Source organism: Neopelma chrysocephalum, unplaced genomic scaffold (genome assembly GCF_003984885.1).
Source record: "Neopelma chrysocephalum unplaced genomic scaffold, ASM398488v2 Primary Assembly neopelma1_69, whole genome shotgun sequence".
In the NCBI taxonomy this organism is placed as follows: Eukaryota; Metazoa; Chordata; class Aves; order Passeriformes; family Pipridae; genus Neopelma; species Neopelma chrysocephalum.
Genome location: NW_020897729.1, coordinates 1,354,044 through 1,381,103, shown reverse-complemented (window position 1 = coordinate 1,381,103; position 27,060 = coordinate 1,354,044). Strand labels below are relative to the sequence as shown.

Sequence of the window (27,060 nt, the reverse complement as noted above, 5' to 3'; positions counted from 1 at the left end):
TGAATACTGGAACATTCCCATTTTTATTAGGTTTGCCCCTGGGCTTGTCCTCTAAGATGGGAATATGGCTCGGTTGATGGGGAGACCAGGAGCCCCACTTTGGAGTGCCACTCACTGCAATTGGAGTCCCCCACAGCTTGATGTCTTCCAGTAGTGCTGCCTTGGATTTGCACAAGGCATCTCTGTACAGGTCTTGAGGCTCATCACCTGCCCAGGCAAGAAGCCCTAGATGGCACTGTGTACTCCACGGTGTATAGCCAAGATGACAAAAAGTGAATTCAAACCCTTGTACAGCACATCCCTGTGCAGCTTGGGACCAAGGCTTTGAGACTGTCATCTCATATGGATGCTTATGGCTCCTACTCTGAAATGCAGATTTTGACCTGTTGATAGCAGTAAATATAATGCTTAATTAATTAATGCTTTGAAGGCCATCCTGGAAGCCTGCAGTATTATGACAGAAAGGAGGGGAGTTGATAAGCAGCCTATAGGGTCTTTACTGCTGGTGATGATACATGGGAGTAAGAGAGTGCTTGACTCTGAGCCCAGAGAGATGTGGCAAGGCAAGCAGCTTAGAGCAGAATAAAGCCTTCAATACTGAAACAATGGATGAGGAAGCATAAGACCTCCTGATGTAATTTTATAAAGCAGACTAAGCTCTTCCAGCCAAAACCATAGGGCTAAAATGATGCAATCTCTTTATTTGCATGTGGATATAATGGTGATGCCTCATTCTCCCACTCAGTAGTACCATCCAGCTTGTGCTTTGAGTTCCTGGCTTTTTTTGAAAGTGCCTAAAATGTCTGTTACCAAAATAAGTGGGGTTAATGGAAAAACAGCCTGCTCCCCTTTTCATAGGAGATAAGCCTTGACAAGTGAAGCATATTTGTGTAGTGATAGGGCCGAGAGGCCCCAGGCAGGATCAGGCACTGCTGAATTTGTTTCTGTGTATACATTTAAGCACCAGTGGAACACTAAAATGTAGTATTTTATAGCTGTTCTTATGTGAAATGTAGCTTAAATCTGCTGTTTTCTGAGATAACATGTAAAAAATTTATTACTTGAAAATCTGTTTGTTTTGCTTTTTCTAATGAGAAATGGCCAATGTTGCTCCATAAAAATCTAGTTAATCTGCTATTAACCCTGAATATATAAACAGTCCACAATGTCCAGCAGAAACAAGGACTTGCCATAATGTCAGTGGAAGGTGTCATTTAACACAGTCGTGCTCAGTGCAGAAGCAAGAAGCAGATAGCAGTATTTACAGATTATCCAGCTATTATAATACCTAGCAAAAATAACCAGCCCTTCCAGATTCAAAATATTAGTGAGAACATGAAGAATAGCAAGAAAAGCTACTTAGTCTGTTTGCATATAATAGCATAAAACAATCCAAGGACAAAACAGTCATGTTCATTTGTTACCATGCTTGATGATTAATAAAACACTCTGTCTCCATGTAGTCACTTACATTGCAGAAGCTTGGAGAGCTCTGCAGGCACTGATTAATTAAGAGAGAAATATTGTTAAACCCATTTTACAGAGTAATTAGGATATATGTATGATGATCCTGTTGAATTCAGTATCAGTACACAAAGATTTCAGTGTCATGACTGTGAGCTATAAGTTCTTCTCTGGTGAGTCAAAATAGACATCCGTATGAGCAGCCTGATTTTTGGAAGTCTGGGAAACTTCTCAGCTCTGTAGTGATTTTGCTATCTGGCTCTATTGTCTTGCTTTTAAAACTATCAACAAGATACCTCCCCTTCCTACCTGTCTGCATCCCGGTTTCACAGTGTAAGAAAAAAGAGGCAATTGTGAAAAATTGCAGACTGTGAAGTTAAAACACAGTTGTTATTACTGAAATTCTGTGTAGCTTAATGTCACAAGAGATCACTGAAACTAAGAGCTTAGCAGGATTAGAATAGGACAGTCAGTGTGCTTAGATAGCTAAGTAAGGATACAGTTACAGTAATGAAGTTTAAAAATAAAGAAAAATATCCTCTAGAGCTTTGAAGCAGTTACAAAACCGTCCTACTTCAAAGCAAGGCAGTGTTTAACAAATGAGGGCTCTGCTGCCAGAACTGTATGTTCTGGATTGCTGGTTTGCTGTGGGAAGTGATGGCAGGGCAGGTGGGCAGCAAGGCAACCGGTGGCTTGTCCCATTCTGGCGTGTCCCAGGGGAGCCTTCTCTCCTGCCAGCCCAAAGACTTGTGATTTTGAGCTGCTGGTACAGGCCAGAAGGCACTGGCTGTCAGTGGAAATCTCGTCATGCAGGGCAGCTTCCTCAAAGGATCTTCATGAGTTATTCTCCAACCAGGAGTAAAGCAAGGAACGTGTGTGCTGCAGGGATTTCAGGCAGAACTGTCTTTTCAGGAATCTGTATGTACTCTGGCAGCTGTAACCTTTCACTGGGAAAACAAATCAAGAATTAAAATATTTTTTCTATAGCATCTCCTCTGTGAGAGTTGGCCTTAATTATGAACTGAAATACAGCTGTAGGAAATCTTGATATTTATTTGGGAGCGCAACTCATGAAAGACATGGCACCATGCTGGATTTCTTGCTCTGAAAGTTTGCAGCTGCTTTGGACAGTCAATAATTTAAATGAAGAAGTGTGGTCTTTGTCAGACCATTGAATAAAAATATGCTGTGATGCTATTTAACTATTCATTTAACTGATGATCAGTTTTGGTGCATGAAGTGAAGGGAAAGGTCCAACTTTATGCAGTCAAACAAGGAGAAAAAAAATTAAAAGGAAAGTCGCTATCAGTGAAAGATGTTTCTGGCTGCCTTTCAATTCCAAATTGGACTAATTCTACCTTCTGTGAAGAAGATAATTTCCATGTTTCTGTAATTGGGAACACGTAATTGAAGTTATTTTCTCTCAGAGAGAAGAAGCTTCTTCTACAATATTTGCAAATGGACAAGAAAAATGACCACATACAGTGTTTTCTGGAGTGATGGTGCATTCATCAAAGCACCATCTTCAGTTGTCTTTGCATATTTTGCACTGTGGCTTTTACCCCTTTGGGTAAATATTTTTATGTGGATGGGGAAAGTTCTCATTGGTGAATGTTCTGGGCAACCCTTACATCAGAGACAGCTGATTACCAGTGAGGCCTGGAGTAGAAAACATGTGCCAGGGAAGCACTGAAACAAGTATTAACTTTGTGTACCAAAATAGTTATACAGTGATTCCACGTGACTGCTTCTTTTGACCTGGCTTTTTAGGAACTGAACTTTAATGAGGAAGATGAGCCAGATGTTGTTGCAGTGCTTTGATAGTGGCACAAGCGATTAGCTCACTTCCTTCGTAGCATGAAGATATTTTCTGCCACAGAGTTTAACCCTGGGAGTGCTGGCATTTTCCTTAATATCCTGTTAACTATGCATGTAGGACAGTTATTCAGGAATGCTTTTGCATCTGCACGTGCAACTGCAGTCCTCTTTTCTTCCCAAGGTTGCTCCTGCAATCTTCTTCTCTTCCCTGAGGTTGCTTGGTATTTGATGGCAGTAGCAGAGGATGGACTCAGGTGCTTGTGCTTCCAGAGCATAGTCCCTCCTGTCAGCTTTTTGCTGACCAAGGCTCTTTTCCATTTTCCTGGGTCAGTTTATCATCCCTGATGTTTCTGTGATTAGCCAGACGGGGTGGTGCTCAGGGAATTTGGGAGGCCATGTTGCAATTCAGTGTAGACCCCATCTTTGAGATGTGTCTAGCTAAGGAAGTGGTTATTTGCGTGCATTGAGGCATCATGGAGAAAAGAGAACACATGAAGGTAACTGTGGTAGATTAAAGACAGCAAATTGTATTTCTAGACAGCCTTGATCATTGTACAGATCAGGAGAAAATAGAGGAAGTTTAATATAAACAACAACACCACAACTCTGTTTTATAAGGAAAGCCAGTGTTATATTTTTACCCTGACCTAACAAAGGAGGAGGAAGGAAACTGTTTTGCTGAAACAAGCATTTTAGATTGGACTAAAGATACACTTTTCTCTCTCTGTTTGTGTGCGTACATGTCCCAGCAAACTCAACAGCACGTTCGTATGCATGAAATGCATTTTCCTGGAGGCACGTAGTCAGCATATGCCATGCAGGGAGGAAAAATGTGTGCCTAGCACTACTTAAATGCTGGTCAAAAAGGCATAGCATTTTAGTCAAAATAAGTTAAAGTGTCTCATAACATTGTGGTTGGTATTTGTTATTTTAGCTGACATTGACTACTGGATAAGAAATCTGCCTAGTTTGGAAATGTGCGATGTAGATAAAATATGAGAGTGGCCTATTTATTGTGTATGTGAGGCAATGTGGCCTCCAAAACCAGAGAGAGCAAATGGGGAAATACAGGGATGGGGGCCGTCATCAGCTTCAGGCTGTACTGTCTTCTCCATGCAAAGTCTAGGAAAGGAGTCTCTGCTGATGGGATGGCAGTGGTCATTCTTTTCTGCATGGAAACTGAAATAGGTACAATACTTGGAATAATACTTTGAGAAGCTCAGTTGTCAGATTGACTTCTTAGGCTAATAAATCCTTGGCTGCACTTGCTGTGTTAAAATATACGTTCAGATGAGATTCATGATCAGCTCTTAGGAACAGGAGAGCAAAGGGAAAAAATATGTTGTTCCAAGATTAAATGCTTTTACATTTGACACCTTTAATTGGCTTATTAATAAACCTTTTTTTTTTTTAGGGTTATGCTATTTATTATTCTAATGAAGCAGTTGTAAACTAGACTTCCAAAAACAGCCACAAAGCACTGGCAAAGGGAGTCTGAGTGTTCTGGGTCAAATACCCGGCTCTGAAACTTCTAGTCGTATGAATGGCCTTATCCCCACCAAAATTTTGTATCCCACAGAGATGGCACTTACATGACTTAGAAAGCAAATGTAATTCCTGTGCACCATACTGCTTGCCTCCCTACATGAAAAAGTAAGGTTTGGTAACCCAAACATGTCAGCATGGTTGCATTTGTACAATGAAGTTTACTACTCTGTGTGTGGACATTCAGGATTTTCAGATGTTCAACAGCTTCCTCAGAACAACTGCTAGGCAACTAGAATTCCTAGAAAAATGCACAAAATCCTTAAATATTGTTCAGAAAAAAAAATCATAAGCAAAAAAAGGAAACATCTATGGGAAAACCTGAATGTATGGTAGGTCCAATCTATATTCTCAGTCATGTATGGCAAACAGACCTCACACAACCCTTCATGAAAATTCATCCAGCCTGGGGCTTATTCCAGGTACACTTTTTTTCCCAGGGGACTGTGCCACCCCTCTCCCTTGTGCACTTCTGCTATTCCACTACAGAGCAGTTGTCGGGCAGGCAGCAGGTGCAACTTCTGCATCGTGTGTGCACAGCAAATCCAGCCCTTCTGGGGAGCACAGGCATGTGCTTATGGGCTCAGTGCCTATGAGAAAGATCAGGCCAACAAGTGAGGAGGGTGATGGTGTACAGCTCAGCATGGACCTGGAAAATAAGTATGGTTAGGAACATGCAAGAGTTTGGTTTCTGGGAGTGGATGATTGAAGTATTATTGCTAAGCGCTGTTCTGAGACTTTCTCTACATTGATTGATGTCTCATTTGAAATCTCCTTCTTGCCTGAAAGAAAAAAGCGTCAAAGCATTTAGTTAATTCTCTTGCAGTGCAGTGCTTTAAACCTACTGTTCTTTGTTGAACATCACTGGCTCAATAAAGATTCATCATGTCAGGTGTAGTCCCTGTAACTCAGATAGAAGTGGCCAGTGTATTGTTTCTTCAGTGATTTTACATTTTCTTGCCATGTAAGTAGGTATGGAGCATAGAAAAATGCTTCCTTGTTTCATATCAAAGGTCCAATCCATGATGAAGGCAGCAATTAATCAATGAAATCACTTGCTTTACTGAAATGCTGTGTTTCATAGATAAGTTAGTTTTCATATGCAAGTCTTTCAAGAAAGCAGCGCACACAAGGAAAGCTGGTGTCAGCATTTTTTAATCCTGAAATGACCGAGTTTCTTATTATGGACACTAAACTTAGCTTCTTCTAAGAAACTTCTAGGCATAAGACTAAGTCTGTGCTTCTCAAAATATGCCCATACTTCTGGTGTTTTCCAGGGAGAAGATGCTCTGAAACAGACTGCAAATAGTGTATGCAGCTGTTAGCATATGAAGGCCAAGAGAACTCAGTTTCTGTGTCCATACTAAAACATTTGTATCCCTAATACTAAAAATCTGTGGACCATCTCCTGATGTTAACGGCAGGATTTGTGTCAAAACAAACAAGAAGAGAACATAACTAGCATCTTTGGAATATCTGTTTCTGTCCATATACTCTACCACTGTAGGAATGATTGTTCTAGCATCTTTTATGTTGAGTTGTTAAATGATGAAAGCTTTTATTAAGTCCAAACTTAAATACTTCCAAAGCCTTTTTCAATGTTGGAAAGCATTTTATAGAATCATAGAATCAGCTGTGTTGGAAGGGACCTCTGAGATCATCAAGTCCAACCCTTGATCCACTACCGCTGCAGTTACTAGACCATGGCACTAAGTGCCACATCCAGTCTCTTTTTAAATATCTCCAGGGACAGAGAATCCACTGCTTCCCTGGGCAGCCCATTCCAATGTCTGATCACCCTCTCCGTAAAGAAATTCTTTCTAATATCTAACCTAAACCTCCCCTGACACAACTTGAGACCATGCCCTCTTGTCTTGCTGATAGTTGCCTGGGAAGAGACCAACCCCCACCTGGCTACAACCTCCTTTCAGGTAGCTGTAGAGAGTGATGAGCCTCCTCTTCTCCAGGCTGAACACCCCCAGCTCCCTCAGCCTCTCCTCATAGGACTTGTTCTTGAGTCCCTTCACCAGCCTAGTTGCCCTCCCCTGGACCTGCTCCAGGACCTCAATGTCCTTCCTGAACTGAGGGGCCCAGAACTGGACCCAGTACTCGAGGTGTGGCCTCACCAGTGCTGAGTACAGGGGAAGAATCACTTCCTTGGCACTGCTGGCCACACTGTTCCTGATACAGGCCAGGATGCCATTGGCCTTTTTGGCCACCTAGGCACACTGCTGGCTCTTGTTCAGCTTCTTGTCAATCCAAACTCCCAGGTCCCTCTCTGCCTGGCTGCTCTCCAGCCACTCTGTCCCCAGCCTGTAGCGCTGCAGGGGGTTGTTGTGGCCAAAGTGCAGGACCCGGCACTTGGCCTTGTTGAACCTCATCCCGTTGGAATCAGCCCAACTCTCCAACCTATCCAGGTCCCTCTGCAGAGCCCTCCTGCCTTCCAGCTGATCGACACTCCCCCCCAGCTTGGTGTCATCTGCAAATTTGCTGATGATGGACTCAATCCCCTTGTCTAAATCATCAATAAAGATATTAAACAGAACTGGGCCCAACACTGATCCCTGGGGGACACCACTAGTGACTGGCTGCCAACTGGATGCAGCCCCGTTCACCACCACTCTCTGGGCCCAGCCCTCCAGCCAGTTCCTAACCCAGCACAGAGTGCCCCTGTCCAAGCCATGGGCTGCAGCTTTTTCAGGAGTATGCTGTGGGAGACGGTGTCAAAGGCCTTGCTGAAGTCCAGGTAGACTACATCCCTCATCCACCAGGCGGGTCACCTGATCATAAAAGGAGATCAGGTTGGTCAGACAGGACCTGCCCTTCCTAGACCCGTGCTGGCTGGGTCTGATCCCTTGTCCATCCTGTAGGTGCTGTGTGATTTGTATCAAGTTATCCTTGAAATAATTTTCTTCTTTATTTATTATTGTGTGCTACCCAGTAGACACCTAATTATGAGGCAGAGAATACTTCTCATTCTAGGAGGATATATAGCACTTCACTGGATGTACTTGCTTGAATCCCTTGGGTTTTAAAAAAAGCAAAAACAAGACAAAGAATGAAGTTCAACACTGAACAGTCAATAGACCCTCTTACTGTATGTGAATGCTTTTATATCATGTCACATCACAGACTGTCCTTTTTTTCCAGAGTGGATATCCAAGCTCTGGACCTGCATCAAGCACTCCTGCCTTCAGGCCTGAGGATGAGCTGGAACATCTGACCAAGAAAATGCTGTATGACATGGAGAATCCTCCCTCTGATGAATACTTTGGTGAGCCATGTCACAAGTGTCCGTAGCCCTCTTCCGTATTTAGCAGGTGCAGTAAGGGGAGGCCTGGCAGCTGCACTGGTAACGTAGTGACACTCGTATTGATGGATGTGCTTTCCACGCTTGGGCTGGAAGTGTAATCAGCCATAGGAATTCCTCTGTAATTTCAGCATAAATCTCATGCTCACTCACTGTATGTTTGTAATCTTTCTGGTTTTAAAGTTGAATTTTTCAGCGTCTGGTTCATTTTCACACCATCTGTCCCCAGCTTCTTGGCTACCTGTCTGAACTCAGGTGTGGTGTACTGTCTTGCCTGCCTGCCCCATCGCTCCCTTCTCATTGCAGCTGCAAAAAACCTGGAAGTGTAAATGTGTTCTGCTTCTAAGGCATGGATTTTCATTTTCTGTGTGCTGGCACAGATAAAAAGGAAATCCATTTTGAGTCAATCAGGGTGGTTATACATGGGGACCCATTAGCCCAGAACTGGGTCTAATGAGTACAAGGAAGACAAATCTGAACTGATTCACTCATAACCATATCGTCTTCCTTACCCAGAAAAAGATAATTGTCTAATTTCCTTCTTAATTGGCGTAGAACAGAATTATCTTAGGCAGCTGTAGGTATAGAATGTATATCTTGCCTTTATATGAAACATAGGTGATATGGGGGCTGAAGTCTGCATTAAAGTCAAGAGTCTTGGGCACATTTGATGTGTCTGCCTGTATGTTTAGTTTCTTACAGGCTTGGGTAATAGTGTTGTTAGGAAACAAACTGCTACAGTTTGTAATGTTAAATACTGGGGCAGGCCATTCATTTTGTGTTCTTTATCTTCCTTTATTTCATCATTTCTTAAAAATTTCATTTAGATTGCTCCCTAGCTCTATTTGCTATAGAGTTTGAATGGACCAGAACATTTCTGGCTTAAAGAAACTTTTGTGGTCTGGTTTAATCCAAAAGCAGGTGGGACCAAGGCTTAACTAATAAATGAGGATCCTGCAGTGGCAAGAATCTGATAACATGAGCAGGTTAAGATGTTCTCATCAAACAAACATTGCCCTTGTAGATGGAGTTGATATCAGTCCCCGTTGTCCATCAATACCTTTTACCTTCTGTGGTCTCCACCCTCACAACCAAAATGTCTTCTCTGTCCACATTAGTAGTCATCAGAGTTGATGACTATCACTGATCTGAGATGTGAGCAGGAATGACTAATTGAATAGAGAATAGCCAGAGAGCATTTTCTGTGTTGATGAGTTTGACTTCATCTCTGCCCATAGCCATTTGGGTTCACTCTCTGATGTTTTAAACACGAAGCAACAACCAGATAAACATAACATTTAGCTATTAGCTGGGCAGGCAGAAGGGAGAAACTTCTTTTCTGCTCCCTTTAGGCAAATGGCTGAAGCCCTGAAGCATGAGATTTGATTATAGTAATTTTCTTAATGCAGAACTGTGTGGCAAGAGTTGGTGGATGGACCAGAGCCCATCCAGTTTTCCTTTTAGCCCAAGAAGGTAGGCAGATGAACAAAGAACTTGGAGATGCATAGGCTTCAAGGTCAGAAAGGACCTTGCCATTATACTGCCTAATGTCTTACTCTCGATTTGTCCCAGAAACATGATTGAATCATGATTTAAAAAAAAAATAAAAATCTAATCTTATCTTAAAGACTTCGAGCAATGGTGAGTCAACCACCTACCCTGATAAGCTGTTCTAGTGATTAATTTTCCTCACAGCTCGGAAATTGCTTCCTGAAGTGAAGCTTTAGTTTTGTTTAGCACTTGTATTTATGAAGCTGAAAAGCTTGGATTTTGCAGACTAATACTGTATGCCTAAGATGGCTCTGCTCTGTTTGAGAGGGTGGTACATCAAAGTTTCTTCATCCAAAAGGGAAGCATAGCTCAAACGGTTGGAACATAAAGTCTCTCAATGTGAGGTCATCAATTTGGCTGTCAGATGGGAGGTCAGAACAATGCCGTGCCAATAGCTCTTAATTCAGCAGGAGACAACAAAATGGAAAGGAGACTTCAGAGCATTCACAAGCTTTGCCAGTGTTCAAGTGGTGGCATGATCAAAGATGGAATAATCATTCATGATGCAAGGTGGAAGATGCAAATCAAACAACCTTAGTCCTACCTTGGGCAGGTGACGTGTAATTACCAACTGCACCTGATTGCTTTTCTAATTGCACTGAGTGTATGCTACTGAAGTTCATCTCTGAAGCAGTATCCAGCCTTGACATTCCTGATGTGCAGAACCACGTGTTGTTTGGGCTGATCATCTCCTCAGCTTTCTAAGCATGCTATGCCCCACACAGCTATTTGGGAGCATTATCTATCTAACAAGATACATAATGCTGGACCACTACTGCTTTTTATGGTTGGATACCATCAAAGTGGTAGGCTGCCCTCATCCTCCTATGTTTGTTCCAGCCCAAGCTCCTCCCTGGGGGAAGATGGTCTCTGGAGTCACAGTGGATGAAGCCCTTTGATATGGCAGTGCAGGCTGGGAGTTCTGTACTAATTCTGGCTGTGTCAGAACTCAATACCCATCTCTACTTGAGCTGTCAACCAGTGCCTTTCAGTAGCTTCGTGCTCATGTGGAAAGAACAAATTAAATGTGGGAGGAAAAAGAGTCTTTCAACTTTGGTTAACTGTCTCAAACAATATCTCTGCCCTTGTGCTGTATTTCTTTAGCATGGTAGTGTGGACTGTACAGGATTCATATGGCACATTGATCAAATAATCAGAAAAAGGACAAATGGGCAGAGACATTGACTCTGATTTGCATTAAATATCTTATGCCTGAGGTCTAACTACCATGGTAATTGTAGCATACCAGATAGCTGTCAGCTAATCACTTTTATTAGTTTGAATTTAGAAAACTGGATTTCAGCATATTAAAAGTTGGTTAAGTGCAGATAGGTTTTGAATTGAGGAATCTAATTAACCTTGCTAGAAAGCTGCAAGGCGTTATATTAAGTCATAAAAATAATTTGTTTGAATAATTACATTTGAACTGTCAGGCTGGAGAAAGGTCATTTTACTTGGCCCGTCAGCACTCTGGAATCTTTTTCGTAACCATTTTCCTTCTGCAATTTCACTTGCTGTGTCTCTGGTTTTTAGTCAAGCCATCTTGATTCTAGAGTCAGCAGAATCTGCCCAGCAGTGGGCAGAGTGGAGGTTCCTTGGGAGGGAAGAGGACTAGGAGTCACTGAAGTTGTCTCTTTGCCCTGGAAATGCTGGCTGGTACTGCTGGCAGACCGAGTGAGCTGAGCTCAGGAGCAGGACAGCCAGTGCTTCCATCCAGCCTGTGCTCACTGCACCTCTCTGCAGCTTCCCTGGGTACAAATTTCTGAAAGTGGTTTCAGGGCTGGGGGAACTGTTCTAGGCAACTATTGTTCATGCAAACACACACAGCTGGCAGCATGGCATGGATCACACTGCCTTCCCAGGGAGCCGGGGCACGTGGTGGGAGCCAGAAGCAGCATGCTGGAGACACACTTCGGAGCAACAAGATCACAGTTGACAGCTCTGTGTTGCCTAGGCTTGTCACAGCAGCACAATCCAGCCACGGGGAAATACTCTAGCTGCCATTGGCAAAGCAGTGCTTAAGCATGGAGGTATCATCACTAAGCATAATAATTAAAGAAAATCACTCTACATTTTTAGGAGTTAAACATTCATGTTGTGTATTCTACCTAACCTGATTTTGTTAAGGCCAGACTACTATAATAAGTCTAAGCACCCCAATCCTTGATGTATGTCCCCCCCTACCCTCCTGTAGGTTCTGGAGTGACTTATGGAGTGACTTCTCCTGGGAAGTCCTTGGCAGATCAGCGGATTGAAGTCTTTTAAGTCTAAGCTGCTCTTCCTCCTTTACTGCTGATTCAGTTGCTGATCTGTGGTAGTTGGCTGTCTTTAATCAAATCCCTTTTTATTAGAAAGGATTCCCAAATGTGTTATGCACTCTGCAGGAGGGATAGTTTCTCTCTATCACAGCCCTCCCTGTTGATAAATGTGCTATTGTAGACAGGCATGTCTGATTTGTTTGAAAAAAATAATACTTTGTGAAGTGGAAATTGGTTAAGGTTGAGAGAGGAGAAATGGATACTTATAGGAGATTAGAATGAAACTATCAGAATTGTTTGTTTGCTGCCATGGGAAATTACAGCCCTTGATTTTGCATTTAAAAAAACCCCTGACAAAATACACACACACAAAGATCACAACTGTTCTGGACCACTGTTTCAAGTCTCACAGAAAGAAATGACTTCTGGCAGCTTATCAGTCTCTATCACCATGTAGACAGTGTTGATTAAGACTGGAAAAGTGCCATCGGGGCCCCTCATCTCCTGTTGCCTTCTGGACTATGTCCCAGCTGAGTCACTCCTCACAGCAGAGTTTCCCTGGCTGGTGGGAAGAAACTCTCACTGGTCTTTTACCATAGCTCAGAGCTACCAAAGGAACTACCAGTTTTATGTATTGGATAATATAGTAGTCTCCTTTTGTAGTTCCAGTGTGCTGTAGGAATGCACTTGGGGAGAAGAGAGATGCTAAAATGGTCCTGTTGGAAATGCTCAGTTTGTGCAGTAAAGGGACCTTGATTTATCTCAGAGATGATAATTCAAGATATGTGGTTTTCTTATGTGTATTTTCTGTATTCCCAGACTTTGACAAGGGGAGAGATGGTGCAGTGTTGGGCTGAGGAGCAAGGCCAACAAGCAGAATGCTTGACTTCCTTTTCTGCTCCTCGTCCTGACCTCTTGTGAGACCTGTGGCAGATCATTTTACCTTTCTAAACTTAATTTTTCCTCTTTTCACCCAGTTTTCAGGAGGTGATTAACAGCAGCAATTGTATGAGTGCCTCCCATTGAGAAGCCTTTGTCTCCAAGGGTTCTTTGAGATGCCATGTCACAGTTAAGATTAAAGAATGATATGTGGCACCATATTGAATCTCTCAGGGCTCTGTCAACCTTTCCTGTCAGTGGCTTTGTGTCTCTGTTAGGCTTCCATTCATAAGCTAAAAATCCTTCACTGGGGTCAGAGGTCTCATGTCCAAACAGTATCGAATGCGTTCCCTAATTTTACTTCTCGAGGGGCAGGACACAGTTTAGCAGGTAGCAGTCCAAGTGTGGTATGGCATAGAGTATGGTAGAGGCATAGAACCTTCAGATGAGGAAGCACAGGTACAACTGTTGTCCAGGTACAACTTCCTTTGGTTCATGGTGTCTTTGTTTCCTTTGACGTGGCTCTGTGTGCTGAACCATTCTGGGGTCTCTAAACTGAAGATGGTCTGTATTGCATTTCTGTCTTGGTCAGACATATTTGTAGCCTCTAAGAGGCACAGGTAGCCTCTTGGTTTCATCTGAATTACCATCAGAAAAAGAAAGTTGTCATATTTTGCCTGTACTCTTAGATCTCTTCTGAAAAGATTATCATTAAATGAAGCATATTATTATTACTAAAGCATAATTGCATCGTAATTTTGCCATGTAATGTGATGTATCATCGTGTCTTTTGTTTAAAGGCAGGGGTTCTGGTGCAAGATGGTGTACATCTTCATCTAAACAACATCTGGGTCAGAAAATAGTAGGTTAGATTTTCAACAGCTGATGAGCCGACAGTCATTTTCTGTTGTATAACCGCTCACAAAAGCAGGAGGAACAGACATATAATGGGGACTCTTTTCTCCATTGTAGTTCAAGTCATTATTTTTTATGTTCAAGCCATATTCCAGCATTTGCACACAGGCTACAAGGGCTGGGAGCAACCTGTGCTCGGGAAGGTCATAGTGCGGCACCATCAACCTCCAGCAGCCCTCTTGTGGCCTGCCGCAAGGGGAGTCACCCTCCCTCTGCTCCCCAGAGGCTTTAATTACCTTGGTAAATGGCTTTCAGAGCCTGTTTCTTCAGTCTCACTTCTGTCAGTACTTGCCACCACCCTCTGGCTTCCTCTCAGGGAGTCCTGTGCCTGCCGGCATCCTTGCACACCAGGTCCAGGTAGAGTCTGGAGAGAAAATGTATAAGAATAATCTCACCTAGAGGGTAAATTTTGACCCCCAGTTCCAAAGTAAGAAGAGACAAAAAGGAGGCCAGTGAGTGGTTGGAGAGCAAAATATACCATATCTACATGCATTTATCTCTGGCCATGAGAAAGGCAAGTGGCTGTGAGCTGGTCTAATTTGCTTTTCAAGCATTTGAAAGACTGTAAATGGATGCAAAAGTTTGATTCTTCCTGCTGTTGATCTAATCCACATTCTACTCTGTAGTAATTGTGGGAAAAATGTTTTGTGAAGCGAATTACCTAGGTCTTTTTATGCCAGAGATCATAGCCTTATAAAGGCTCGAGTGCACATCTTGTAATGAAGATCCAGCAGATGTAGCAGTGGGGAATGAGGGAAAGTTGCACTTCTGTAAATCCCGAGCACCTGGTACAGCAGGATACTTACCTTCCCTTTCTCCTCTTCTTAGCCACACAAGAGTGGTCGAGACTTTGCGTCATGAGTGTTTCTGAAGCACAGTCTCTTCAGACACCAGCACTGCTTCACAGATGGGATCTAAATCTTGCATCAAACCCAAAATTACCCTCTGTTACTGTAGGTGATAAAATCCCAGCTGGAATAGGTAGCAAGCAGCATGACTTCCTCTGTGTTTTTACGTCCCTAGTTTAACTTGAATTGCTGGCAGTCAACCTAGACATACTTTTACTTTTGAACAGAACTAATTTGATGCAGAAATTATCTAATGCAGAATAAGTTCAGAATACTGAGGTAGCACTTTGTCAAAGGGATTTCCGTGATTGCCTGTATGCTGTGCAAGAGGGATGGGTTTTAGGCCATGAGTGGAATTAGGTTTGTCCCAAAAGTCTGTAAATAAAAGCTGACAATTTCCTACTGTATTCTAAGAGGAGTGAAATGTGATAATGAAGTATAAGGGATGTTTCTTTCAAAAGTACAGCTATATTCTACAGGGTTCTCCAGCATGTTTAAAAATTAACATAGCCATGGCAAGCAAAATAATCTATGAGCATGGTAGATATTTTTTCTGTTGTGATAGAAAATGGATAGGAAACCTCAACCTCTTTCTGAAAAAACTTTGAACAATGATGAGAGTGTTAGCCAACCCCACAAAAATTAATAGTCCTACATGAAAACAAACCAAATCTTTCTACCTTAATTTGAGAAGCAGTTTAAAGACAATCCAGCTTGTTCATGATAAACTTACATGCCCACAGTGAACTCTCTGTGGACTGAAATGGCTGAAGAATTGATAATGAGCCATCAGGTCTTTGGCTGCAGGTCGTTAGTCCGTAGCCAATTCACATCATTAAGAAGCGAAAGTGGGACCTACCTTCTGGCCCCACATGAAATGAGCTGGCTGGTCTCAGGGGGGTTCTCTGTGGGTGTGTTATCACTTGACTAAAAACCATAAATTGTGGTACCTGGAGGATCCCTGGTTGGGAATCTCCTTGATGAGGCCAGGAGCTGAAGACAGGCTGTTCATCTAGGGCACATGGGATGGAAAAGGTTGGTTCTCCCTCTCCTCCTGTCAGATGTATTTTATGGAGATGAGTTAAACCAGGAATTTCCATCCAGGATATCATAAGCACTAAATTCTCATGTGCAGGTATTTTAAGAGGGAGGTGTATGTATGTGTGCCTGTAAATGAGAATGTTTTTCTGGACTGTAGTATTATAGAAATAATTTTCAGATGGAGCTTTGGAGTGTTTTAAGCCTCGACTTTTTTTTTTGTCATGACTTATAGCAGAGTTGTGGAGTGAGGTACACGCATTCAGTTTTGGAGCTGGAGTTAGAAACCCTTCCAGCCATGCAGTCCCAGAGAAATCTTTGTCCCAATAATGTAAAAACAGTCTAGTTTTTCTTTGTTTTGAGTTGGTTGTGTACATAATCTGGCATAAATGAGCCCTTTTTTTTGCTTTTTAAAACTGAAAACAGCTCACCTATTGTTTGAAGGTGGATGCACTAAATTTGCAGTTTGCTTCCATGTTATATTATGGCTCGTTGTGCTGCAGTAACATCCAAGGCCTGACAACAAGGCTGTGGTCATGCTGTACTATGTGCAAATTAAACATGGAGTAGGAAACAGTATGCATCCCTCAGAGCTCTGAAACTGAAAATATGGCAAGGACCAGGAAATTACTGTCCTTAGTTTACAAACAAGATGCTGACTGGCAGAGTTTAGGTGAGTCACCCAGAGTCATGCCGAGATCTAGTAGCAATGTGGGAATTGAGCCTAGAATTCCTTCAAGTTCCGTGCCTTACCCAAAGCTGTGGCCACACTCTTTATTTTATGCAAAAATCAACCAAAATAGACCTGTGAGCCTTGTCAAATGAGAAATCACAACCAGTCTGAAGGCTCTTCCCAGTGTGTAGAGCACAAGCTCTATTTTCCAGGGTTAATAACAAGGCTGTGGAAATAGGAAAGGGGGAAAAAAGTGCTCCAGGACCACACTGGGTATCTTTAGCTGCTGTTAATATGATGTACTCACTAATGTTATCACACTTCTGCATTGAGATAGTTCAAGGCTGTAAGGAAAATTGACAATTCCCCATAGTAATCTGTTACTTTCCAGTCTAGCAATCACCGTTCCACGGGGGTGTGGCATTTTGGTAGCATTTGTCTCATGCTGTCTTTTTTGATAGGGTGGTTTGTATTTTGCCAATAGCTTTTGGGGGTATTTTGAGTGTCATTAACTCAAAATGAGTTATTTTCAGGGGGGGGAAAGGCCAGATTTTATCTGAGAGTGAAACGTGGTAAAAAGAAGAATTAAACAGGACTGCCTCATTTGCTGAGTGTTCTCTAGCCTCTTCTCTTTTGATGGAAATGCATCAAAACTGTTTGGTTTTTTCTTTTTTATAAGGAATTGCTTTGACTCAGATTCTGCGAGATGAATCATAGCACACTTTCTCATCTGAGATGTGGGAAAAAAAAAATCCAGCTCTGCTGTCAATGTCAGCATAATCAATACAGAGTGTTTCTCAGTGGTGCAGAGGTAGGAGAGGATTAAAAGAATTAAAAGAATCAAAAGTAGCCGAACTTTCCTGCTGGTTTTAGTAAGCTGCACTGTTTTTACGTCTCCAAACGCACCTTGCTGTTCATCATGTCATGTTAAACCTGAACACAGTTTTCACATCTCTGGCTACAATCCAAGGTCACAACTGGTGCTCAAAAGTCAGGAGACTGTCATCCCAAACTGGCAGGCAGATCACAAGAAGCCAGCCCCGGCAGACATTTGGGATGTTACCAGCAGCTGAGGGTAAACCTGTTTTGATTTGTGAAACCTGCAGTTGAGATGTCACCTGCCTGCACTGTGCCAGCACAGATTTTGTCAGCTGAGTAGGAGAGAGTGGCAAAGCACCGTGCCTGTCCTGTGGCCCTGCCCGAGCCAGCCCCATTGAGGGAAATGGAAAACTTCAATAGCAAGAGGGTCACTGTGGATGCAAACCGGAGATGGGAGACCACATCTGATACCTTGTCACCAGCTTTCATTTATGAACTTGCTCATTTGCTTTTTTTTATTTTGTGTCTGCCAAGACATGCACAGAGATGTAGAAATAGTTTCCTCTGGAAGTTTGAGCTAAGATCCAAACCCCTGAACAACTGTGTTCACAGCACCAGGGTCAAAAGGTGACAGCACAGGTAGGTTATATGGGTTTTGACAGTTGACAGAATTTATCTCCCCATTGAGCACAGTGGTTCAGTAAAACACACTGGTAATAGCAGACCCTTCTGTAGAGAGTTTAGAGGTGTGGGTGCAACCATCTTTCACAGCCTAAGACACTGCTAAAGACAGACAGTTGGATGTGGGGTGTGAATTATTTTCTCTTGTAGATCCTTCCAAATTACTGTCCCAGCCATGCTAAACTGTTTGTTTAAAGCTGTGAATCAGGCTGTGTTCAGTTAGCAGCAGTGTTCAACGTTAATATACAATTTCCTCAACAAGTTCTGGTTCCAGACAATATCTTGAGAGGTTAATAACTTACTATCTGCTCAGTGCATGTTCTGATTCTGTCTGTGCTGTCGGGGGCTGACTGGGCAGATAATATGCAGCAGTCTTTGTGAGTGCAGGCTGGAAATTGAGAAAGTTGGGGGGGGCATTTAGTGGCTTTTGTTGTCATTTAAAATTACACTTGAAAAAACCCCAGCTTTTAAAATGTCTCCATTTCCTCATTATGTGCTTGCCCTGAACGACAAGTGAATTCAGCATTTGACTTCCAAAAAAAACCTGCAGAAAGCCCGAAACCTTTTACCTTGAATTTTCACTTGTGTTGATGAATGGCCGGGACATGACAATACTGACTTTCCACACTTTTTAATGAAGAGTTTATTTGTGATTACATGAGCTAAGGAATTGCAACTGGCTCAGCTGAAAGGAGACATTTAGAAGGGACTCTAATGTGGGTCCTTTATACTGTGCAGAAGAATATGCAGCCAGCTCTCCTGGACAGGAAAGTGCTAGTGATCGTCATTGCCAATGTGGAGCTAATTCCGGTCATATGTTCTTGTTGTCATCTCCATGAGCTGGGCAGCTGCTTCTCATTGCTGTCCCATGGCTGAAATTAGCAAGAATCTTAAAATGCACATGCAAATGTTTATGTACACACATATATATATAGTGCAGGATACTACTAGGACCCTGGATTCTAATGGCTGCACTGGATTCTAATTTCTTTCTTTCCTATTCTCCATCTCAACATCTCACATCAACTGATCCAGCTTTCGATGTCTACGTGGTCTTGTGAAGTGTGACTATCTCCAGCATTGGCAAATCTGATGTGTGTGCTTAGAGGAGAGAGGAAGGTGTGGTGGGGGGACAGAACCGGGGAGGGTATGGCTAAAGCAGTAGATGTTTGAGTGGGACATTTTTAAATATTCCATCATTTATCTGTATATGCCTAAAAACATTGTCTTCTTCTAAAGATAAAATGGCAAAGCACAGGCTTCAGTGTGCTGTGCTTGTGTAGTACCATTAGGCCACTACTGATGCCAAAGCAACCATAACCTCAATTTCCATGCAAGACAAAAAGAAAGGGAGGGGACCAAAAAATGGAGTTGTTTATGGTCAGATTTATTTCTACTGTTTTTTCACAGGCAGAATTCAAAAGGTGAAGAAAGTGGAGCATGTGCACTGCAGATGTGCACAGCTGATGCCATCTCCATGGCATCCCTCCTTCAGAAGGGCAGCTGAGGAGAGCCAGAAGGTCTCTGTCAGTTATATGGCCAGCTCCTAGTGAAAGCTTGTCATTTAAACTCTTTTGGTCTCTTTCTGCACTGCTGTCTCTAAATTGAGTGAGGAATGGAAACTGCTCTGTTCACTCACGCAGGGCAGACACAAACTTTCAGGTTTTGAGGGCTTAGGTGAAAAACTGCACAGGTAACATGAGTTTCAGGAATCTCAGCATGAGGGTCAGAGAAAGGCATTGGAAAAGAGGCCAACTCCAAACTTAGGGCAGAGGGACATTGCTGTTCTGGGGTTACAGATCTGTGCCCTGAGCTAGCCCTGGTCATGCCTGGTCATGAGTAAAGGACTTTGTTCATAGGCCCATTGACCTAAGTGTGGCTTGGTCTTTTAAACAAAAACAATACATCATAGAAAGCCAATTAGTCTTGGGATCTTGGTGGTTATTCTGTTTTTTCTTTGCTCTGATTACAGCAAGGCATGTGGATGAGGAGCCGTAACTAAGCTGTTTGCAAGTCTGCCAGATTCTGCTTCCTTCTGTTTTGTACAGTTGCAAGTGTTCACACACGATCTTGTTGCCTATTGCACTTTGCAGCACAACTTTCTTTTATTTAAGGAGGGAAGACAAGGTGACTGACCTGTGACCTTGAGTCCTTTGTAAATGACCAAAGTCCTGATACTATGAATAACAGCTGCTAGGCAGCAAGTAAAAATGGTGTGCATCCAGCAAATGTCTGATTTGAAGAGCTGTTCTGGCCTAGGAAAATTGCAACTGTTCAGAAGAACAAACAACATTTTACAGAGTGATGTTTTGGAGCATGGTCTAATTGTGACACATAGTGGGTCACATCTCAATAGGTGTGTGTTGACTAGAAGATTCTCCAACTGACATCAGCTTGGCTAGAGGTCTGGCTGAGTAAATCTTGCCTAAACTCTCAGGAGATCAGTGTGTGCAGTGGCTTCATGCTTGTGCTCTGGGGACAGAGGAGAACAAAACAATATGCAGGAGAAATAACGCTGTAAAATGATGTATTAATATTGTTTTCCCATGGCAATTTACTAATGTTGTGTCCCTCTTAGATAGGAATATCCCATGGTAACCCTTAATACCTCACACAGGGCTCATCTGCATGAAAAGAAGTTCATAAGTCTTCAGTCTGTGTTTACAAAATGCCAGTCTCTTTTTCTTATGGAGGGGCTGCTTTGACTTTCTCTTGTACCAGTACTGGAATTCAGACTTTTTTGCAGGTGTTCTAATGTTTGGACATGGATCTGAAGTCTGTCTGAAGTCATCTGGTCTAGAACATGGTTTGTAGACTTCCCACAAGCTACATAATGCATTTTGTTTTGTAGATCCTCATCTGTGCAGAGGCTGCAAAGGGGATGCTTAGACCAATGGAAAACAATGAGAACTATTTCCAAAATGTTTGAAATCTCAGTTGCATTGAGTCTCAGGTTGCTGCAGTTGTGTTTTGAAGGCTTTTGTAAGTTGTAGCCTTTCACTGGGACAAAAGTCTCCCACGCTGTTTCCTATGCTGGGGTGTGAATAATAGGTTCCCTTCTACCCATCACATCTGACTTTGTCAACATAATAAAGTTGCATCATTTTATGTGCAAATGGAAACCAACTGACTTAAACCAGCATTGGCTTTCTGGGTTTGGTCATATAAATTCCAAAGTACACTAAGTTGACTAAGTTTACATCAGCTAAAATCAGGCTTGGGATAAACTGAGTGTCTCTACAAGTACCTCAGATCTAAATTTGGAGGTCTAGTGGATTTCTAATGGTTCTGTTATCACATGTAAACAAGTTCATCAGTTTTCCCTACTGTCATACCAAAGTACTTAATAAGGATTAGATACACCTACCGTTCTCACAGTGAACTCCCAGGTATGTAGGAAACCAGCAAAGAGCATCTGAAAGTTCAGAGCACAACCATTTGCCAACTTACTCATACAGAGGTTGCCGTCACTGGTACAGCATGTTCAGGACTTTTTTAACACTGATTTTTTTTGGCAAACACCTACAATCCCCACTGCTGATGGCCTTTCCTAATGCCCGCTCAAGAACGTTGGACTGGCAGAACTCATCACGAGCTCTGGATATCGGATCAGTCCTTTCCGATTGGTTCAGCCCTGTCACGGGGAGGGAAAGCTTTGGGGGTTTCAGTTTCCATGGGCACAAATTCTTCAGGTCAAGAATTCTGTGAATAATTCAGGAGGCAGGGGTTGGTGCCCTTCGCATGGAAGCCAATTTAGGAAGAACCTCCCGTCTTAGAAGTGTGATGAGTAATACATTGAGCGCGCCCGTGTAGATGCTGGTCAACATCAGAGCCTTCCCATAGAGGGCTTAAGATTAAATGTCAGAACAGCCTGTATCATGATAAATATGGATCAGTACCCACAATTCTCATGTCTCCTACTGTTATTCAACAGGCCCTAGAGTCTAAACCACCATCTCAAACAGATCAGTCTTATGGGCCACTTAAGAGCTTGGCTTTATGGCATGAGGGTTTTTTTTAGCTTATTATTTTTTAAGCCTTGCTAATTTTGAATCAAAAGCTGTAGGATGTGTGAGAGTGACACATGCAATTGTGCAGATGGATTTTCTACATCCTTTCTTTAAATAAAATAATAATTGTTATAAATATGTATCTCATCTCTTACACTAATTCACTTGTAATGGAGGCCAAGCAGGAAAACTTTAATATCCTTTTCCAGCAAGCTCTGAGAATGTGACTATCAGGTGAGAATAGTGATCCATGGATACTTGATATCATAGTGCTCCATCATGGGCTCCAGCTGAAGCATGTGCCACAGGTCATTTTGAAATTAGAGAGTTATCAGTATTACCTTTTGTCTTCCCCAGCCAGTAAAAGCAGGTCCCATGACCCAAAGGATGAACAGAATTATAATGATTGCTTTATTACGTCAGTCTAATAAATACAGTGTCACCAGCATCAAATGATATTTTAAAAGGACTTTTGCTCTCAATACAATATCACATTTTAGGTTATGACATGTGTGCTCATCCTGAATAGGAAAAAATGTTGCATGTCCCCTGCAGGATCAGAGTGTTTCTCCATCACGGGTTCTAAAGTTCCTTTTACTTGTCCAAGAGAGTAAACAAATATTGGACCTTGTACCTGGTTGGAGAATTCTCAGATTTGGGGGTGAAGAAGGAAACCTCTGTCCAGTAGGTTGCTTTAATCAGAAAAAAACCAGTGTTCATTGATTCCAGCTGCTGAGAAATTTGGAGTGATGGAATTCATTGCAAGGGACAGTGGATGCTCAGCATACAGGTGAGGTGATTTCCGGTGCCTGAGGGATGTGATTTATGGCAGGGCTGCTGTCAAAAGGCAGACAGCACATGTTTCAAAACAGCAAGGAACTTTGGGGCTGGTGCCGGGTTGTGAAAGGCAGGGTTTTCAGAAGACCTTAAATAAATGAGGTGCTGGTTGAAATTTGATGTGACATCTTCTTCTGATGCAGCCAAACACCTTTGAAAACTCCAGACCTCAAACTTGCTAGGCCTATGAGAGCTGCCATTTGTTCAGGACTCTACTCTTTGTTGGATCCAGCCTTTCCCCACTTTTTTTTTTCCTTTTTTTCACTTTTGGCAGGGGGGAGACAGGTTCCCTTCCTGTTTTGTGTTTTCTTGTCAGACGTTTTTCCCCAGGCAAGCATGCAGGAGACATGCCAGGTTGGTAGGCCAGAGCCAATGGCACAGCAACCATCTCCGACTCAAAACTTTGCCATTACTCAGGCGTTTTCACCTTCACCACTGAACAGAGCCTTTGGTAAAAATCACTTTATGCCACCACCCTCCCAGTGATGCCACAAGGCAGAGACAAGCTGCCGAATACCAGCTGGAGCACAGCCAGGCTATGGAAGAGTGAATTGAGTCATTCATGCCCAGCAGCGGATGTGATTTTTGGCTGGGCTTGAGTCTGGTGAACACACTGATGGCGCCTGTCCTGGACAATCCTGAAATGGATTGGCTGGGCAGGGGGACAGAAATTGTTTGAAGTGCCCTTATGCAACATGGACACAGTTGGAGGTAGAGATGTAACTTTTCTTTTGGAAAGGTTACAGTGTTTACTGTGTCTTTGTTCTGCACCTGACAGCACAGAGCTGTGCCCCATTGCTTGGGCTTCCTGAGACTGCTTTCATGCTGGAAGTGGCAAACCTAACTGTAGTCCTTTGACAGTACAGTAAAAGACAACTCATTTTTGACCTAGACATACAGGCTGCTGCTATCTATGTCAGTGTGAGTCTTAGCTGGTCCCTTCTGACTGCACTCTCGGTTCAGCTCTTAAAAAAGCAAGAGCTAAGGAGGATTTGATCTATGTTTAAGGCATATTTGCACTGAACAGCAACATGAGCCTGTGGGCAGCCAGTTGCTGGTCCTCCCCACCTGGAGGAGTGGGTGGGAAAAGATGCATGAACTATTGCACAACAAACACCCATCTGAGGAGACCAGCTCGTCTGGCCTCCAGATCTGCTCTGTTTTACAGCCATCACTTGCATAGAGGGTTGGTGCAGCAGCTCCTGATACTACCCTTCACTGCTCTACCAGCAAATCTAATCTCCTGGGTCAGTGTGGGGGCAGGATGGGACAGCACACTCAGAGTGACACCTGTGAGAGGACCCAGACAGGCTGGGGAGAGCTGGCCCCTCATAGCTGCCGGCTGGGGCTTCCGCCATTGGCCCTCCTAGTAATTGCAAGGTATTTTTTTATGGCTTTCCAAAAGAGGATCCTGAAATGTGGTGCAGCATTACAGAGCAAGCCCAGCAGGTTAGGGGATAGCCCAGGTAATGCCCCCCTGCCCATCACCCCTGATGAGAGTGGGAGGAGGAGTGATTTCTGCCTCCTATCCTGCTTTTCCCTGCAGGAGATTCAGACAAGCATGGTTGCTCACCTTGTGTGCTGTCATATGTTTGGTATTTCCACTGTCCAGGGTTCATCGTGCAACATGGCTTTACAAGTGTAAGTGCAAAGCGACCTGGCTCAGTGGCTGTTGCTGTTGGGATCACCAGAACTGCCAAAATTTGTCTGACCTAGAGCTCTGACAGCAGCTGTTTTCCTCGCTAAGTTCCTTCCCAGAAGGGGCAAAACCCCACAGAATCAGCTTTGGCATAAGTTGCCCAGAGAGAGGTTTTCTGCGAGCCCCATTAGAACTTAGCTGATAGCCTCACCTTCCCTCAGTACAGAGTTGCCGAGGTGGTTCCCTAGATGCCATGTATTGGTAACATCTCACAGAAAAATAGGATTTCAACATTAGTGATGTGTTCCAAGGAGAAAAGTAGTTTTTGTTTTAAAAACTCTCATTTTCCTATGGAAGGTAAATAAAAGATTTTTATTTGGGAAAAAAAAGAGGTTTCCATGTTGCTTGTTTTTCCAACTTGTTATATGTGATCAGTTTGCCGTGAAGGAGAGGAGTGATGGCACAGGATGGTGGAGGACTTCTGTGAAAGTATGAATTTTTAAAATTTTTTTCCTTTTACAAAATGATGTGATTTCACACCTTAGTTAGCTGTTTGTTGGCCAGGGATTTTTGTGGAAATTGGTGCTTTGAAAATCTTACCCACAAACACAAACATGTTTTTAATTAGAAAAAAAAAAGGAAAGTAATTATGAAATGTTACTTCTTTCCATCCAACTCTACACTTACAACTTAAAACTACTTTTCTTTACCATATCCATGCCTAGTGTTCAGCCTGGGCTGGGAGCAGTAGGAAAGGGAAGCAGGTAGCAGGGAGTGCCCAGGACACAACAGGGGACAGGCAGCCTGTTTGCAGTGTTGGAGAGCCCGGGGGAGATTAGCTGGAGGATGAATTGCTGTGGCTTCCAGGGACAATCCCCTGTGCCCTGGCTGAGACCGCCTGGCAAAGCTGCACTGACAGCTCTCTCCTCTGCTTCCCGAGCTGGGGCCCTTCAGTGGATATACAACTGTTGTCTTTGTCATCTGGCAACTTTCATCAGCATTAAAGGAAACATTTATAAAGGAAGTAAAGTACATTTTACTCTCTCCCTTGCATTTCCTTGATCGATTAGCAAAGGGAGGAATGTTTCCTCTCTCGCATTCTTTTTTTCACCCCCTTTCTTTTGTCTCCAGATGTTAGGGAGGCTCTGTTTCAACCCGTTCGCACATGGTAAAACACGTGCCAAAAAGTTGACACAATGTAACAACAGCAACAAAAAAAATAGCAAAGCATGCTGCAAAAAACCTATCTGGGACCTTAAATACTGTAGAGCATCACTGACCCCCACTGGGCTGGCACACTCACTGCAGATCACCCGAGTTGGGGACTGGTACCTCATCGATGTGTGGGGCTCATGGTCACACTTCCCTGCGAGCAGGGGCATCTTTCATTTGGTCCTGTACAAATGGTGTAGATCAAACCAAGCCTATCTGTGTTCTTTCTGTCCATGATGAATAGAGGAAAAAGGCATTGGCTGAGCTTGCTGAGAGGGGCATTGTGCTTGGATGGCAGAAGGGCTCACTAGTGGTACAGTTGGGTACTTGCTGAGATTTTTTGCCCAAGTGGTTGGTGAAATCTCTGTTGCTGGAGGTCCTTGGGAACAGGTTCAACAAGTATCTGTCAAGAATGCTGTAGAGAGAGCTGACCCTGCCTTCGAGGCAGTAAGAGAGTTTCGTGACTTCTCAGGATCCTGTTCAACTTGAATTTTTATAGCTTTGTGGGAAAATCAGGTGTGCTCCTCTCCAAACCTTTTTTTTTTTGTGGTTGCAATAATTTAGGAAGGTATCTCTCATTGTTTTCTTCTTTATATCAGAAACAAGCTAAATTGTCTCTGTTGTCCCAGGGAGTTGAGGAGAGGATGGTGTAGATGTGTAAAGGATCACCACATGGATGCTGAAGGAAGCAGAGGCCTTTCCTTCTGTGTCATTAAACAGAGGACAGTAGCAGAGGCACAAAACTCTGTGTGCTCTGTTGCTACATGGCTCAGCCAGGCTGCCAGAGAGTGATGGCGTGGTCTGCACAGGGAGCACATTCCTCCTCCTGGGGAGAGGATTCCAGCAGGACTGATGCTGTGAGCTCCCTTTGAAATGGAGAAGTTTTCAAGCTGCAAGACGTTCTCACCATCAAGCCTTTTCAAAGATGGTCTTGTGGTTAAAGAAACTAGACTGGGATTGAGAAGATATGGTTTCAGTTCCCGGCTCCATCATAAACTTCTTGTGTGACCCTTGGAGAGTTATTTAACCTGTGTGGGTCTCAAGTTCCCTACCTGCATGTTGGGTGTCCTGCCAGTCCTTACCTTCCCTGGGGTGTTGGAAAGATTCACCATAAGGGCTAATGATCGGCTGAGACAGTAAACGTGTGGTGAGCAGCATGGAGAAGTGTTTGAAAAGGTACGGTGAAGTGTTGGCACAGTGAGCCTGCACAGTTGCAGTGCATTTGCTGTGTGGTGTGGAATGGGACCTCTGGGGCATATCGAGAATGTGTCAGGTTTGCAGCCAAGCAAAGTGAGAATATGAATTTGTATTGTGGTCGGAGGAAAAAGATGCAAACAACACAAGAGTACAGCTACTGCTCAGTGCCGTACAGTACAAGTGACAAGTAGGTCACTGCAGGGACCTGTACATCTGGAGTACAAGTGCAACACAGTTAAAGCAGAATAACCAGGACACAGTAGTTAAATCACGGCCTTGGATTTAATTTATGAAGTGTTTCAGGCACACACTGCAGCATGAAGCTCTGTTTACTGTGAAAGATTGTGTTTTCTGACGTCTGCTGAA

At 43.2% G+C, this 27,060-nt stretch overlaps 1 protein-coding gene across 6 annotated transcripts in view; it reads left to right on the top strand.

Moving 5' to 3' along the window:
• The window catches only part of LPP (LIM domain containing preferred translocation partner in lipoma), a 325,524-nt gene that overhangs the window by 248,766 nt on the left and 49,698 nt on the right, over positions 1-27,060 (top strand). For all 6 annotated transcript variants that reach the window (XM_027685929.1, XM_027685925.1, XM_027685928.1 and 3 more), the window contains one exon: positions 7,978-8,101. In XM_027685929.1, coding sequence (XP_027541730.1) covers positions 7,978-8,101 — 124 coding nt within the window. The remainder of the gene's footprint in view (positions 1-7,977; positions 8,102-27,060) is intronic.